At 44.4% G+C, this 17,755-nt stretch overlaps 1 protein-coding gene across 8 annotated transcripts in view; it reads right to left on the reverse strand.

The window, feature by feature from the left end:
* Positions 1-3,430: 3,430 nt before the first annotated feature.
* Positions 3,431-17,755, reverse strand: part of Srrm1 (Serine-arginine repetitive matrix 1) — a 94,469-nt gene continuing 80,144 nt past the window's right edge. For 5 of the 8 annotated variants that reach the window (XM_065432290.2, XM_065432295.1, XM_065432289.2 and 2 more), the window contains 4 exons: positions 16,761-16,892; positions 12,361-12,561; positions 11,041-11,175; positions 3,431-4,573 (listed from right to left, as the gene is read on the reverse strand). In XM_065432290.2, coding sequence (XP_065288362.1) covers positions 4,424-4,573; positions 11,041-11,175; positions 12,361-12,561; positions 16,761-16,892 — 618 coding nt within the window. In that variant the 3' untranslated portion in view covers positions 3,431-4,423. Of the gene's footprint in view, positions 4,574-6,951; positions 6,994-10,028; positions 10,073-11,040; positions 11,176-12,360; positions 12,562-16,760; positions 16,893-17,755 lie in introns of all 8 variants that reach the window. The other 3 variants (XR_010564484.2, XM_065432294.2, XM_065432292.2) reach the window with 3 other exon arrangements.

The following is a 17,755-nucleotide window of genomic DNA, read 5'->3' on the forward strand; positions in this document are numbered from 1 at the left end:
ATTATGGCCCCATTTCTTTTTTCGCCTTCTGTGGCGGTCGCTAAAACTCTTTCCTCCCCCTCCAGCGATGGCTTCCCTCACCCAGCTCGGTGTCCTCCAACGTAATGTCGCCAATATCAGACAGGGCATGCCTCATAGCTTCCTACTGTAGGGAACTCTGGCGCTGCAGTTGTTGACCAACCATGGGAATGATGGGAAGTACATAAATTAGTCTGATCTTCGTGCTTCTGGATTGAGGCGTTGTTATGGCTTCGTATATAACGCTTTATAAGGCTTCATTTTCGCAAATTTCAGAGCAATCTATACGCTTCGAACACGCACAATCGCTACTAATTGCAACGATTGAGCTTGTCGAGGTGGCCAAATCGAAACGCGTCAAGCGTCTCAAGGCAATGGCATGCCCGCGATAAATTCATAAGGGCGTTTCTTATCGCTTGTCCATGCATGCGTCTGTGGCTTAATGGTTTCACTATCAGGCTTCTGCGCTAGAGGCCTTTTGCTCGAATCCTGCAGATGGACAATTTTATTAATGTTTATTTCATTATTTATTACAAAGTACATTGCTGAAAACGATGAGCTTACAAAGACACAAAGACGCTTGAAGCCAGAAGGACGAAGCTTAGGCAAATAAATGTACTACTTATAATTCCCATGCTGGCACAACCGCTCCCGTAGACACTAGCACCAGAGTTCCCTCTAGTAATTATTGTATGAAACACTATGGCACGCACGCAATAATTACAGCTCGCAGCTGACACCCGCCACTTCCTGTGCGATGGGAGATCTCAGGCTCCCAGCAGCAGCGCTGAGGCGCTGCTGCTCACTGCAAACGCTTCACAATGAGGCCACTGCTCTGACCACTCCTCTAAAGTATTTTAGTACACACTAGCCATCGCTCTAGCAGTAGCTCTGCCTGCAGAGCGGGAGCATGAAAACCTACCACGCGCTCCGACGACGTGTCTACATGTTTGGCTTCGATGGTGTTGCGCAACGCCCTCTCCTTCCTCCATGTTAATTGCACAACTCATGGTTCTTCCATTGTTCCATGACCACCAGCCTCAGCCTCTAGGTTTGGAGTGAAATAGCCCAAATTAAAAACAAATTTTGCATAATATGCAAGAATTTGAAATTAATTTCTTCGAATATTTGTTTATAATCACACTTTAGCATTTCTGCTGTCTCAAGTGGGCAAGGACGCCTGCAGGGAGCTGCTGTGTGATGGTCATATTAAGTACTTTCCAACTTGGCGAGACAGCATTCACTATTTCAGAAATCTCTCTTCTAACTGCCGCAGTACTTGCTACTGCAGGTGTCTTAGTCAATGATTACAAGGAGTGGTTACCGAGCCGGCATCAGTTAACTTGCATGCTACGTTTTCCACGAAAAATGATACGATGTCTAAGCTTCCTCCTGCAGAGCTTTAGTTCGCTTAACGGAGGCTTATTTTTGTTTTGTGTATCTGCTCATAAACACCACAATTAGTTATGGTAGCATAAAATTAGGCTTACTTCCTTTGCTCCACTGTATAGGTCGACGTCCTTTCTTCTTTAGAATGTATGTTCGACTAAAACACTCCACTATTGGGGACAAGCTCCACCACTGGAAAAGCTGGCGCCACGGTCAGCGTGACGTGGCACGAGGGATCACATGGACACAGTGGTCGCGTCAGCTGCTCCAGAAGCGCCGAAGCTAGCTGAAAACAAAAGTTTAAGGTCCCACCTGCGCCGCGGCTCTGATTAAGTGGTGAGGCTTTACCGCCTTGGGTGTCTGCTTGACAACATTTAAGAGGGAGAAGGGAAGGAAAGGCAGGGAGGTTAACCAGACTGAGTCCAGTTTGCTACCCTTCACGTGGGGAGGGGAATGGGGAGTGAAAGAGAGAGAAAAGTTAGGTGTCGGATGTCTATAGCTGGGTACTCAAGTCTGTTGCCTTCAGGTAGTGAAAAATGAAAACATTTGAGAGTAATAGGCATTGGCTACCTTTGGAGGCGCGCAGCATGGTAGACTACTGCTACACACAACGGAGCCCTGTGTCAGCCTTATTCACACGTAGCCGCAAGGCAACGAGCTGCGTGAAGCTTGGCTGGCAAAACTTAAAACCGGCAGACAGCCATTCCTCGCATCTGACAGCAAGCACAGACGCGAGGAAGATTTCTGCTACGGCGCCGGGAATGTGCAATGTTCGGAGTAGCAGAAAACGCACACTGAAACGCTCGCCCATGCCCGGCTAATGTAATGATACTTTATTAGGTCTGTGAACTTTATACTATATTCTGAGAAGTTCATTGTAATGGAAAGGGAGCGGTAAGAAGCGCATTAAAAAAAAAAAAGGCATGGGGTATGGTCATGTTTGTGTTATGAATTAATGCACTGGATTACGAAAAAGAAGCAGAGGGAAATCGCATGCTGAGAAGACTGATAAACATTCAGAGCGACGCAACTTGAGAAATATTGAAACGTCCAAGAATTTAGAAGACAAAAGAAGATTGAATCGTCGCGACGGCACATCACAGTCGCCATAGGCGTCGAGTTTCCATAACGAAATTATTTTTGAACAGCTCTGATAACGTCCACGCAACAATGGTAGCTAGTGCGCTGTCAAATGCTCATATGCTGCGGCCTAAAGCCCACGGTCCAGTGCAAAAACTCGCTCACAGTGAAAGCAAAACATTGTGCGCAGACATGCATGCAGGCGCGCAGTCGGTCGCTAGAAACCCGTGCGATCGCTGCATTGAGGCTTCATTATGTTATGCTCCATTTGGTTATACAGACAGCCCACTATAAGAACATATTTCAGATATTTTACTCTCAGTGTTTGCCTACTTTTTACGCAAGAAGCCAGTTGGGGAGACTCCATCGTGGCGACTGCACAGTGGCATTCACTGTGCGTATTCGGTAAAGAGATTGCATCTGCAAACAATTCTGCGCTTTCAGTTTGCCCAAGATTACTATATCTACAGTAAAAAACTTCCTTCGTTTTGAGAGCACTTACATAAATGTCCAGGAGGGCTGCCGCATGGTGTTTTTATTGAGCGCCGTAAGCGAAACCAATGAGGAGCGCGCCGCGTGATCCCTCATACACAAGGGAGGCGCTTCTGACAGATGGCGACTGCGTAACTCCTCGCCCCCAATACTAGTACTATATTACATGAACCATCCTGCTCCACCTTGCGGAATTCCACAGAGCTAATTCACTATACTAGATGCACAAATCCTGCTTTATCTCTGGTCTCTTGTCTCATGATCTGTGCTGTTAACCGGGTTGAACAAAAATCAATTAGTCCAATTTTGTACTTCGACTTACCTGCCTCACTCTGAAAACTGAAGGGCCAGGCTTTCATTAATAGCACTGCATCCACAGTGCACAGAGGCCAAAGATAACTTTTTGCACCAGCTTTGAATACTGCATGAAAAAGGCGAGAATGCCAAAGGCTACAGAAAAAACTTGTTTTATTTTGCGAATGCAATCATCAGCCCCCTCCCTCTCAAATAATAGAGTGAAAAGAGAAGAGGCAAGGGTCTAAGGGTACAATGTGATGGCTGTGTGGCCAGATGGTCCGCTCCCAAAGTGTGCAATGCGTGCACACCTCCATCAAGCACTCCATCTAACCCTATGCTTTATACAAGATACAGTTTCGCAGTTTTTCATCATACAAAGTATACAAGCACTGGATGCACCTAACAGAAAGCAGCCTGCTCAAAATCCACAATGAAGAGAAATGGTACTACATATTCTGCAAATTTTTTTTATAGAAAACAAAATGTACAGTTTAAACTAATCTTGCCACCCTGGCCCACAACAGCAATATGCACTTCTGTAAGCCAGAGCCCACCCTCCTTTGAGAAAGCAGAATGTGCAGCAATGGAAATATAATATGAGGAATACAGTTGACAAATCCAGAAGTGAACATGTTTGTGTCAATTAAATGTATGGTAACAATCAAAGCGCAACACACTACTGAAAGCAATGTTATTTGTCACATTCGGATAAGCTGCTAACAGCAACAGAACTTAGCAATGCTAAAGGATGATCACAACTGCAGGAGCTACAACAGGACACAAGTTACAACAGGAAACAAGACCGCTTGCATCCATGGCCCATTACGAAACATGCCAACTGTACAGGTGCACCACAGGAAAGACAACTAGCATGCATGCCCAAGTAGTGGTACGAAATCTTTTTTATATGAATTGAATTTGAAGAGACAGAAATATCATTAATATGAACACAATCAAGACAAATCAGTTGCCATGCACAAATATATGAGGGACTTGAAAGAAAAGCTACATGCAAAACTGATCTTTCTCCACAGGTAAAAAAGAAAAATAAAACAAACAGAACAATCACTCAAGCATCATGACATTCACTGTGGATTGTGAGCAAGCTTCTCCAGAGAGAAAAAGAAACATTGTCCCAGCCTGCCTGTCAATTGGCTACATTAACAAACACCGCCGTCGAGCTTCCTTGTGAATCGTCACAAGAGTGGCTGCCCGTCCGGGCCTTAGTCAGCGACCGCAGGGCTTTTTCACGCAACTTTCGCTCCAGCTCTTCGGCATTGTTTTCTTCCTCTGACCTCTGCAAGGAAGAGTGGCTCGCCGTAAGACACACTCTTCTAACAAAGGTGGCTGTGTAAGTTTAACATTAGGTTTATAAATTAGACACAGATTGTGTCCATGTGTCCAAAAGAGAGGAGGGGTCTTAAGAGCCATGAACAATCATTTGTTCTGGTGGTGTAGCGCAGCAAGGCAGTTTTCTGGCTGAGCTTTGCCTCACACTATGCATAAAGACAAGGTACAAATAGCTGGAGATGTGGCTGCCTTGACTTCAACTATGACAATGGGAAAACATACAAATGTTGATATGGGCTGTTTCTATGCCCTGCACACAGCATAGGTGCACAGAACATGTAAAGAGGAGAGGGAGGCACAGAAGGAAGAAAAACGAAAGGCAAAGAAAAGATGGCAGTCATCAAGGGGTCATATTGATAAGACAATTTTCGTAGCACTAAAACTCAGACAGGGAAAAACAAGCAAAAGGAAAGACAGGCACTAAGACTAGTGGCTGTCTTTCTGTCTGCTCTTGGACTGGTTTTTCTTTTTACGAATTTTTGCACTACAAAAACCATGTCTAACTGCAAACACCAACTTGCCCAAGAAGTTATCTTGCAGGGAATATTGATGTGAACTTATTACTAAAGTAGTAGTAGTGTGAACCCTCTCCTAATGTGCAACAAAGGAGAAATAGTTTTTTCAATTCCCGTATTTACCCGCATAATGATCGCACTCGCGTAATGATTGCACCCCTGAATTTTGTCGTCAAAATTCGATTTTTTTTATTTCCTGTGTAACGAACGCACCCTGAACTTGCCGCAGCGATATGTCGTGTGCCAAGTCTAGCTAATAATGATCGCGCTTACCATCTGTCGAATGCTACGCGAATGACTCGTCTGCACCCACCAAACATTCTTAAGTAGATGCCTCATTTCATTACTTTCATCACTTTCCGCACTTACATGGCAAAAAGAGGTACAACCAAACCTGCCTTTATTATGGGTAGGCTTTATAATGGTTGTGGCCCACAAAAACAAAAAGGGCGCCTTTCGATTCTTTTCATCTGCACTCGTGAGCACGCAACAAATCGCATGCGGCAATGATAGTAGCCACGTTTACACTGATACGTTAAAAGTGTACCCTATTCATACGCCGACGCTTGTAACACAGCTAAGATATTCGCCTACCCTTAGCGGAAACGTGCCGTGTTAGGATAGTAGTGGAGACATGCCGCAGTTTCTGCAGCACGCCGACCATGGGTTTCTGTCACTGGCAGCTAAGCGCGCCCATCTGTTTCTGTCCCCTCAAAGTGGACATGGCTACGTTATTGCCGCAAACTTGCCGATATTAACGATATTATTCATCACTGATACGGAAGAAACTGTTTCAATGCACGTAATGTACTCATGAGAAGAAAGACAAAAAAGATCGCGTTTGGTGCGTTCGGCTTGCTCCGCTGGCCGCCACTTTTGTTTTGGTGTCCCGCACCCGCATCCCGCAGCAAACGCGGGACGAACGAAAAAATTTGTTGTTTCGCGGGAAATTTAACTTAACCTGCGTAATAATCGCACCCCTGAATTTGCGTCCATTTTTCTGACAAAAAAGTGCGATCATTAAGCGAGTAAATACGGCAGTTTTGACAATGACTTTCGTGTTCACTTCTCACTTTTACAGAAAAATTCCTGAATAGGAATTTGCTGCATCTGCAGTAGCTGCTGGTGTGCCAAGTCAGATGTGAGTACACTATGTGGCAGTTAACAAACCCAAACCCAACTTCATATGTTTCTGCAAATCCTTTAGTTCACTTTTTTGAAACTGATCAATTCCTGCTGCGTAAAATCAACTGTATCTCACAGCTCTCAATAGAAATCACCTAGAATGCAAGAAAAGCCATAGTGACTGCTACTTTTAGTTTATACACACCCACCTTCAGCAACATCAAATAATCATGCTTTATAGGTGCATGAAACTTTGCTGTAGTATGAAATACTCAACTCTGGTCCCTCATCCCCCATCTAAAAAGCAATAAACCTTGCAAGATATGAAACACATGATTTCTACTGGGACTGGCCATGTGACACCATTATCGTATGTTTCAAGGACTGTACCCCTGGCAGGTGCTGTATTGCCATCAGTTATGTTGCAGCACATGTCAAATAAATGCAAGTGCTGCTCAGAACAATTTAGAAAGTGAAACAAACTCTTGAGCTGCACTAACAACAGCCTATGCAGTGACCTTAACCAGCGACATATACTTGATCAAGAATAAAACATGTGCTAACATACAGTTTATAAGAACCAACATACAGGTTTAACAAACTATACACGCACCTTTTTACACACGCGCGCACACACACACACACAAAAAAAAAAACACACAGCTTCAGGAAAGAAAGGTTCAACCTGGGTGTCGTCTGATGAATGGCATCCATTATGTATCTAGATCTGAAAAAAAAAGTTGTGAATTTGAAAGTGCTTTCAATGGCTTAAAGCTCCCGCTGTGTTCCAAACCTTGTCGAAGTTGGCTAACTAGATAGTTAAGCTTAAAGCTCCCGTCGTGCTCCAAACCTTGTCGTAGTTGGCTAACTAGACAGTCAAGCCCATTTTTTTCTTTATGTCAAAAAAGTATAGCCCGTGGAGCACCAAAGACACTTATCTAGTAATAAGTGTTTGAAAGTTGTTTATTGATCCGTCACTGAACACGATGAATGTGCACAATCTTTCAAATTTTTCAGCCTTCATGCGACTGACACAATGATAACATTGACTTGACTGCAGTGGTATGTTCGTGTACCCATCTAACTTGCAATGCTTCATGCTTAGCTGCCCATAAGATGGCAAACCACATTCTCTGCTATGCAAAAAGAACTGGTGTGCACCCTGGTAAGCATTATCCTCAACAAAATTTTTACAGAATGAGTGCCCATTGTTAGTTGCCTTGCGCCTAACAAAACTATTAAAAATACTGTTCCCTATCCTGCCTACTATACCCATTATTTGCCATGGCTAGGAAAAATGATCTCATACTCTAGCAATGACCCAATAAAATGCTCTATGTTGGACCTACTTTCATTTTCACACCTCTTTCGCACTGCATCACGTCCAAGTGTCAGCCCAAAGTTTTAATTCAGATTGGCAAAAATGGACCTTCTCCATAGTCCTGTACGTTTACCACCCTGTAAAAGCTTCACAGCACCCAACAACTTGTCCACGGACTACAGTGATCTGGTGAGCTCAGTGTGCGCAGAGTGAATTGCATTACCAATGTCAACGTCACTCTTTTATTTTGTTCCTTCCCCCCTGTCCCTTCTCCTGTACTATTCCCATATCTGTCGGTGAACCTTAAAATAACACGGGCATGACAATGTGGGCCGGGGTAGGAGGGGAGCATGCATTCTTTTAAGTTTGCCTTAAGCATAGAGATATTACAAGATACAGTCGAACCTACCTATAACGACCGCAGATATAATTATCAGCTATAACAGCCATATTTTTACGATACTCCAATCCCACCTTTGGAAAAGGTGTCCAGATACAGTGAAATCTTGACATAACTAACTTCAAAGGACCGTGGCAAACTGTTCCATTAATTTGAAAGGTCGTTATAAGTGAAAGCCCCAAAATTAACAATTTCGCCCACCAGCCAGCCCATCAGATGTCACCGTATGAGCTATTCCCGAAAACGTCGCAGTTGGCTCTTGGCCCAGGCTGTTATTTTCTATAGATTCTGCCGCCACTTACTGCCACATATAGAGTGGCATGCACAAAAGAGATGCCGCCTGAAACCACTGACAAAGAAGATTTCTATGTCACCTATAAAGCTTAATGTTTCTTTTTGTTTGTTTTTCACATTCCTTGCCGTGGACACCGCAACTGTCTTGCTCGAAGCAGACACCCGGACAGTTACACCAAAGGACAAGCATGTGTAAACGACACCATTGGGAAAGTGCGACTGTGTGGAATACCCATGAGCACGGAGGTTACATTTCTCCGTGCGCATTGCTGGTACGGCTGCAGAAAGCAGCGCAAAAGAAGGGCGAAAGTAGGAAGAGACGCACCTTGGTTGCTAAGCAAAACTTATTTGGGCAGAGCATTCGGTCGCAAAACCCGCTGCGTCGCCGCCTACACAATAGTCTCCTCCCAAAGTTTTTTTCCCTTCAGTGCTGTCCTGGGTTTTCAGCACCCATGCACGTCAGCGTCCACTTTTTGCGCCTTGTCTGCTAGCCTACTGTTCCGACTGCCATAAAGGAAACATGGAAATCTAAAGATTCTCAGATTTTGGAATATTAGTTCGTAGTACTGACATGGAAACTGAGTAACGATGGTCATTCTGAAATGTTCGGTATTCTGAAGTTCGAATTACCTTACATTGGAACTATAAGCAGTCCACAGGGGATTTCTAAAAAGTTAGTTAATCTGAAAAGTCCGTTAATCTTCCGAAGCCCAGAAGCGCGACTGAACTGGTCGCACGGTGTGCCTCCAGCTCCAGACCAACTGTGACGAAGGCAGATCAGCTAGATGAGCAAGCGCCGCGAGAGGATTTAAGAAACCACGATGAAAGTCACTAGCTTTCAACAATGCTTTGGTAACCATGCTTTCAAGGCATGTCTCTAGCGTACTTTTGGGCATGGCAGTACGGCAGCAGTGGCTCCCAAGATCGCTGCTGTGCGCTGACGCCATCTCGGGAGGCACTCTCGTTTTTGCAGTTTTCTGTGCGGCACTGCATGCACTAAGCCTATTAGAACCAATAGCTGGTCACGGCTTGCAATTTTATCGTTGCTGTCGATATTCACGGGGTCCAAGTCAGCAACAAGCGCCACCACGTGCCACAGACATGTAATGTCGCAAAGAGTTATTGAGAAATCACGATCCACAATAACGGTCCACTTTTACAACTTCGCACTTTTTCAGTTGAAGCGACATAGAAAACGTAAATTCGCAGCTCTCAGCATGCATGTGCCTGACCCCGCATGTGTTTGCTCGAGACGACTAGAACACTTTGTTATCGTATGTAGAGTCCACTCGTGCCCTGCTGGTAGCAAAATATATCGCAAGCTCTTGAAGAATGATGGCGGCTGCACTGGTGGTTTCGAAATGGCAGGTGATTGGAAATAGTTGGGTGCACTTCTGAAAGAGCTACGATGTCGCATTTCATTCTTTAGATGATGTTTCCCGAAACTTTCAGCTAGATGCAAAAAAAGTTTGGGAACAAAAACGTAGGTTCGATTTTTGGATGAAGCTATTCACCCGTGACTGCCGATGCCAGCTTTGGTGCCTTTAATTCTTGCGCATTTTGAAGAGCAATTCTCATGTAATGGGTTATTAATACAACCACTTTTCGCGGAACTATCAAGTTTGCTATAAACAGGTTCAACTGTACATATGCATTTTAATAACAATTATTTGTGTTCAATTAATTATTATTGACAATTATTAGCATATATGGCAAGCCATATACAGGAATACTAATGCTGTTATACCTTCAGTGCCCTTCAGTGTTATACCTTCAGTGCCAATGTAGAGCCTGGGACAGTGGGAGAGAAGGAAAAAGGATGCTGTACGGTTCGGGCCATCGAACAGGCACTGAAAAGCATCCTGCATTGCCCCAAGTGGGCAACGCAGATATAATAACAATTTTTTTTGTATATTTCTTTTTGCGATCTTGCGCTTCCTCACCTTTTAACTTTTAAAGCTCTTTCGATAACTTAATTTATTTTTCAAAATATTTAATGCAACATTAGCAAAATTTTGCAATGAGCCTCAATTTGTAAACTTTAGAAGAAATTTGGTGCTATAACAGTTCCGAACGTGGCACTTCCCAGCAACAGACTTCCAGACTATTGTTCTTTGAAGAGCCCCTAGAAATGGTAATCTTTAAAGCAATCGGCAATAATTCAAAGCTTACCAAGAACCCGAATCCGAACGATAAGAGGACATTCACCTTTCGCTAGTGGCTATGGCAAAAATGAAACATTGCATGACAGCTCTTGAGGCTTTAGTACATCTGCAGGGGGACCAGCTTACAGGACTGTGGAAAAGGACCACTTCAGTCTATTCGGTAAAGGGAAGTTGAAGATTTTTGTCAAGTGTGCCGTGAGTCTTGACCAGTGGAAATTTTATATACTAAAAGTAAACTATGTACTAAGTACTGTTTCCTTAAGACAGCATGTCATCTACAGGCCACTTCATTCAAATTAGTACGAACATAAACTGCCCTTACAACCAGAGAATATCTGTGGCTACAAAAGTATTTATTGTAAATATCAACATGAGAATTTATGAAGTAACCTAAACCTTTAAGCAAATGCAGGTCATAGATAGCATCGACTTGCACTGATAATGCGCATGTCAATATGGTGCACACTTAAAGTTTACCAACAAGCAGAGCTACTTTTCTTGCATCGCATTGCAAAAGACACCCTTTTTCAATAATAAAAGGATACCAATGAATGTGTATAAGTGAATAGTACTGATTATTCAGTGTCAGCTCACCTCCTCATTTATTTCTTCGTCTTCATCGTCCTCATCCTCATCACTTTTCCGGTCTGATTTCTTGTGCTTGTGATGCTTCTTGTGTTTCCTGTGCTTCTTGTGTTTTTTCCGCCTCTTCTTAGAGCTCCCCTCAGACTGCAAGGCAACAAAAGCCAGCTAAAGAAACATATTCAGGAGCGTGACAGACCAACCTCCCAAAGTATATGAGAAACAATTTGACCCTATAAAAGAATAAGTTTGAAAAACACACATTCACGCACACGCGCACACACACACACATCTGCTGCTCACGATGCCTTTAACACAGCTTTGGTTTCCTGTCAGATTTAGGGCAGGGGCAACTTCTGGGCCCATTTTATTGGAAAGAGGAAGCGCATTGAAAAAAGTCACAGTTTCGCCAAAGGCGAAGCATAGATTGCAATTGCAAATTAGCAGACAGCTATACAAAGTAAGGATAGTAGTTACTTGCTGTCGAAGGAAGAACAGCAGCAGCAGAGTGAAGTGGCCTTCGTGCTGTCTATCACTTCAATGCAAACTGAGCAGTGAAACACAGCATGCCCAAAGGTATGAGCCATCGGCATACCTACGCTCTGCAGACTGCTTTTAAGATGGGGCATGCACGACTGCAGAATACGCAGTTGCTGCCAGAGTACAATGCCGCCACCCCCCTCCCTCACCTGAGATCATGTGAGCGACGGAAGACAGTGCGCGGTTTCCCCACTTTCCTCCCTGATCGTTGGCTCCCCTAGGATCTTCACCTATCTGTTTTACAGTGCATGGAGCATAGTGCATGGAGCATAGTGCATGGAGCATAGTGCATGGAGCATAGTGCATGGAGCATAGTGCTGTCGGAAGCATACTGCATGTTTTTAGTAGGCAATAACCCAAATGTACCGCTGTTCCCTGCTGCAGGCAGCGCTATGTGAGCGTCACATTTCGCTTCAGCGGCCTCCGTCGTTGCTCACCAGCTCAATTTCGTTTCGGTTTCCCGTCGCCGTCTTAAAACACTACACAATAGGAAAACAACAAAACGAGTTTCGGGCTACTGGAGGCCCACCAGCTTGACGTGCATCAGCATCTTGTGCCTCGAGCTGTAAAATTTGCACGATGCTTTGCATTACGTAATACCAACTACAGTTGAGTCTGTCAATTTTTTTAGTTACTTCACATTATACGTTTTCCCGGTCAGTAGGTTTTTGTCTCGAATTTTTCTTGAAACATACGAACAAGGTTCTGCTGCAATTGTAATGTTTGCATCAATACCTTTCGATATCTGTTAGACAGGAACCAGTCAAGAAAACAGCCCTCACTAAAACTCACATCACTTGACTCCGACTCCCTTCTCCGCTTCTTCTTAATCTTCTTTGAAGGTTGCCTGTCAGATGAGACTGGAGGGCTCTTGGCCACCACCTCTACCTCTTCATACTCCGACGAAGACTCAGATTCAGACTCGGGGTCAGGCCTCTCCGGTCTTGAGGGCTCCTGCTTTGCAGGCCGTCTCACATCAACTACATCTCGCTCCTGGAACACACAGCACCAGCATGGGTGACAAAATGGCACATCTCAACAGCATTTACACAGGCCTCATTTCCACGTGCACTTCACAGCTTAGTTTTACGAGTTGAGTTTTGTAAAAATTCTGCTTGCGTTGGCTTTCTGCAGTGCTGTCGAAAATTGATAATAAGTGAAGTAGTTTAGTTTCCCACACTGCAAATAGTAAATCTGCATTCCCAAGCAATAAATGAGAAGACTGCATGCCCCTGCAGGAACAAGATCCACCTGGAAGAAATAACAATTTTCCAAGATATTTCTTAGTTTTTAGTTATTACTGATAAAATTATTCTTTGTCACTCAACTTTTCTTTCCCCCAAAATCAAAGCTGAATTCAAACGAGAAGTTTGTGAAAAATCAATCTTAATCGGTAGCAGTGCCTCTCGAGACTGCAAATGCATGCGCATGTTAGCTATCTTTGAACGCTTGCCTCCCAGAAGCTCAGTGTTGTCCACCATTGCGCATATTCCAAGTTTTGTATTTTTGCCATAAAAATTTTAATACGCCTGTTTCGTAGCCTGTCTTAAGCTTCTCTACTGGATACTTAAATAACTCTGAAATGCACTTTTCACAATTTGTGTTTTCAGGCAGATTTCACACATTGTGCACAAACTTTCAGGCACTTAAAATTGTCGGATCTTGCAAATATGTTGCACAGAGCCTCTTCAGACAGAGTGGCGATATCTATGTAAAATGTTGATATCTCTTACATAATATTAAAAAACAAAAAAAAAAACAAGTTTAGATGCTGTTACAGGGAATGTAATATATATGCTTGGTGCTCTTGATTGTTATTGTTGGAAATGTAGCATGTTATGCATATACCGTAAAAACCCGCGTATAATACGAACCCGAATATAATACGAGGTGAAATTTCTGGGACGAGAAATGGAAAAAAAAAGGTTTACCCGCGTATAATACGAGTGAGAGAAACTCGGGGAAAACATTTATTGAAATCGGACTCAGCACTTCATTCACTGTCGTCCTCCACTGCGCTTTCATCGGACAATTCCTTGTCTGACATATCCTCCCAGAGGTACTCGTCCTCGGTGCCATCGAGCGCGTTCGAGATCCCGCACTTCTTGAAAGCGCGACGCACAAGGTCTTCTGGGATGCTCGCCCATGCGTCCACGATCCACTTGCACAGCGTGGCTGGCGATGCCCGCTTCAGCCGCCCAGTTGGCGTCACTGCAGGTTCACCCGACCGCATCCACTCTGCGTAGCACCGCTTCACCGCGTCCTTGAAAGGCTTGTTGACGCAAACATCTAGAGGCTGCAGCTGAGACGTCATCCCACCAGGGATAACGACGAGTTCAGTATTACAATCACGCAACAGCTTCTTCACCGAGTCGGCCAAATGGCCACGAAACGCGTCCAGCACGAGGATGGACGGGAACGACAACAGTGCACCGGGCCGCCTACACCAAACGGACTTTATCCAGTCGAGCACAAGACTCTCATTCATCCACCCTTTCTCATGGCATTTAACGATGACATTTTTCGGCAGCTCACCTTTCGGCATTGTCTTGCGCTTGAAGACGACATAGGGCGGGAGCATGCGGCCGTCTGCCGTGCATGACAACATGACGGTAACACGCGTCTTCTCGTTCCCAGTGGACCGGACACAAACTTGTTTCGAGCCCTTTTCGTGCACGGTGAGGGGCGATGGCATGTCCAGATAAACTGGTGTTTGGTCAGCATTGCCGATTTGCCCTAGCTGAAAGTTCTTCAACTTGCGCAACGAAATAACGCGGCGCTGGAAAGCCACCAGTAACTCTTCAAACGATTCCGGCAGCTTTTGTGAAATTGAAGTTCTCCGGCGCAATGAAAATCCTGCACGGCACATATACCGATAAACCCAATGCTTGCTTGCTTTGAAGGTGGAGCTCGCTAGGCCTTTTTCTCTCGCAAGCTCCCTGGCTTTTGCCTGCATGAGCTCCACGCTCACAGCAAGATGCGCGGCTCGCTGTTCTCGGACGAATTCCGTCAGTTTGAGTTCAATTTCAGGGAATGCCCCATTCTTCGGGCCGCGAAAGCTTCTTCGCTTTCCGCTGCACTCGAAAAGTGCTTCTTTTTGCCGTCGCCATCCGCGGATACTTCCCTCGGTGATGCCAAACTGCCTCCCGGCCGCACTGTTGCTGATTTCCTCTGCCGCTAAAATCACATTTCGCTTGAAAGCTGCCGAGTACTGCTTCCGTGCCCCCGACATCGTGCTCCTTCACTAAAAACGATGCACTTCGCGAAGCGCGGTTAACACGTGAACTGCCAAGGTCTGCACTCAACAAAGAAAGAAACGATGCCGTAGCCACGCTGCAATAGCGAAGGCAAGCCGTAGCCAGGCAGCAATAACAAAGCCAAGTCGTAGCCATGCAGATATTACGAAGCCAAGCCGTAGCCACAGAGCAATAACGAAATCAAAACTTCGAGCCGAACTTTGAAATTTTTGTCCGGATCCGCATATAGTACGAGGCGGAAATTTGGGACGCTAATAACAGGAAAAAAACCTCGTACTATACGCGGGTTTTTACGGTAGTTTTCAGCACTATACAGTTAATATGCAGCAAAATAGGGTATGGCATGATGCTCTGTAAAAATTTTAATAAGCTAGACATGGATCTGTGAAGAACTCTATAGTTTGTTCTTGAAGATGTTGGAACTCAGCAACTGTTATAGCTACAGTAAAAGTGATTACGGTTTTAAGGTTACCATCACAAAGGCTATGACTGAGCAAAATTTCAAAGTCCGACCCCCCCCCACTCCCCCCCCCCAACAAGAAATTTTTTTTTTGAGGAGCATCTCTCCTTAATCTCTATGCTAGATCTGCAACTACGCAACCTTGTTTTGTCAGTGCATATTCCTTGAAGGTGACGCTCGCCAAAACTTTCCGATAAGCCATATGCATTGTGGGCTCCACTTTTACAATAACAACATATCCTCTAAGGCTGTTAACAAAGAACTAACATTTTAGTTATTTCCTTTCTTAAGATTGTTTCACATGGCGCAATTGAGGCAAAAGAAATCGTTCTGTTGCTCACGTTGCAGAGCGATCTTCGCTGACAGCTTTTACATGCATTTGCGGCAGCGAGATTTTCGTCGCAGCGATGCGCAAGGTTGCCCCTTGCTCATGAACTATCCACGCCTGCATAATAATAATAACAATAAAAAAATGGAAACTAGTCAAATATTAGAGTTATCCTATTATTATTTCATAATAGAATAAGTACCCTATTTTTCAAGGTTTATAAGCGTTGAGACTTCACGATCGCTTGCAGATGCGGTGAGTGAGACGCTGTACGCTGTACAACACCACAAGTATGAGCGTGCGGCTTGTGCAGCATCAGTGGGGTGGTTCCGTTTAGTACACTTTAGTTTCGGTGTTACTATGGAAGCTACAACTCTTTTCCTGGAGGAGTATTTGCTTTTACAGAAGAACAAGCTACTAATGAGTGTGCATGTGCAAGCAGATGGCACAATTTATGGTGATGAAGAGGTTGACGATGGTAGCGACCAAGTGGGTAAGTGCCTTATGTTGAGGCGGCATCTGCTCCCAACCTGGATAGCATGCAGCTTCTCCTTTAAATGAACAGTGTGAGCGGAAGAAAAAAAAATGTTTATAAAGCTCCTAAGCCGTAGGCGCTGGTGGGTACGCCCTATTAAAACATAACTAAACCTTGCATGCAACATTGCTCCACAGAGTTACTAATGTGTGGTAAAACAGGAAAGCGCCTTTTTTGACGGCGCTTTGTTTCGTACCACATTGCCCCTCCCACATCGTGCCGGTCGCTGCAACTCGGCAATGGCGCGACCAACTTGTTCGATTTTAGTCATGTAGAGCCCACGATGTCGCGGCGGTCGTTGAGCAACGGAATTCGCTGTGCCGCTGAGTGAAAATCGCGCCATGTGAAACAGCCTTTAGTGATTCTCACGTGGATCCTTACATCCAGTGCTACGAATGATCTGTTGCCGAAAAAACTTTGTTCAGTTCTCCTGTGCTGTGTTTAATAATCCCCTAATATAATGAACAAATGCAGAAAAAGAGGGATAGAAAGAAACCCCGCAACACCCAGTATAATATACACTATAGACTAGATAACCAGTCCAGCCTATTAACTCTTATATATGGCAATCCAATACAAAGCAAACAAGTGGTGCTGGTAATGCCCATTTACCCGTGATGACTCATGATCTCTGCCTGTAGGCTGGCTCTTCCTGGCAGGTGGGGGAGATGCTTCCTTAGTCATTGGTTTCCTGTATGGAGGCAAGTTTTGCTGTCGTCGGCTACCAGAATCTGGAGGTCTCACCTAGAAACAGGCATTTAGAAAGAGGTGGACAGGTACAATAATATTAGGCTTCAGCATTCAACCTATTGAAACTCGGCTCTAGTTCAAGTTCCCAATTTGCAAGCCACAATCGAGCAAATCTATATGTACAACACGCGCTTGAAAGAGTTTTGTCCGACCAATTAAATTAAGGCAAGATGGCATAATTGAGTGCCATTCGCACAGTTCATACATTAACTGTTGCCAAAAATTGAAACTTCGGTCATAGTAAGGGATGCAACAAGTGCAGATTCCTCTAGTTTCCACACAGTAGAAAGATTGCATGCTATAATGGTGCACGGCTCTACTAGTCACTACAGACCATGTGGTCACTAGAAAACAAATGATAGATGCAATATTATAATACAGACAGCAATTCAAAAACCCAATCAAATTATAACGCTTAGTGGCTCTTTTATATTTGAATGTATAACAGAGTTGTCGTTGACCTTGCCTTGACAGCTCCCAGCTGTAAGGTGCCTGAGGCGCTCTCAAGCTACTGAGTAGCAGCTTTCTGTCGAGGGGGAAAATAAAATTACCACGTACTACAGTTAAATCTCGATGTAACGATGTCGGTGAAATCTGCACTTTACTTCGTTATATAAAAATTTTGCTATACTGTAGATTTCCATTAATTTGATCCCGACCAAAGGCACCGGCCAGCGCCTATCTATTTCTATGGGCCCAAATGTTCGTTATCTCCATCCTAAAATTGACCTCTGCCAGGTAATTCAAACTTGACCAGTCGGGTGCACATGCCTCTAGGTGACCCCAAGAGCAACCCCTTGAGTGGTAGCGTATGTCTCAGTGGAGCTTAGGGGACAGTGAATGCGTTGAACACACAT

Source organism: Dermacentor albipictus, chromosome 5 (genome assembly GCF_038994185.2).
Source record: "Dermacentor albipictus isolate Rhodes 1998 colony chromosome 5, USDA_Dalb.pri_finalv2, whole genome shotgun sequence".
NCBI classification, from domain to species: domain Eukaryota; kingdom Metazoa; phylum Arthropoda; class Arachnida; order Ixodida; family Ixodidae; genus Dermacentor; species Dermacentor albipictus.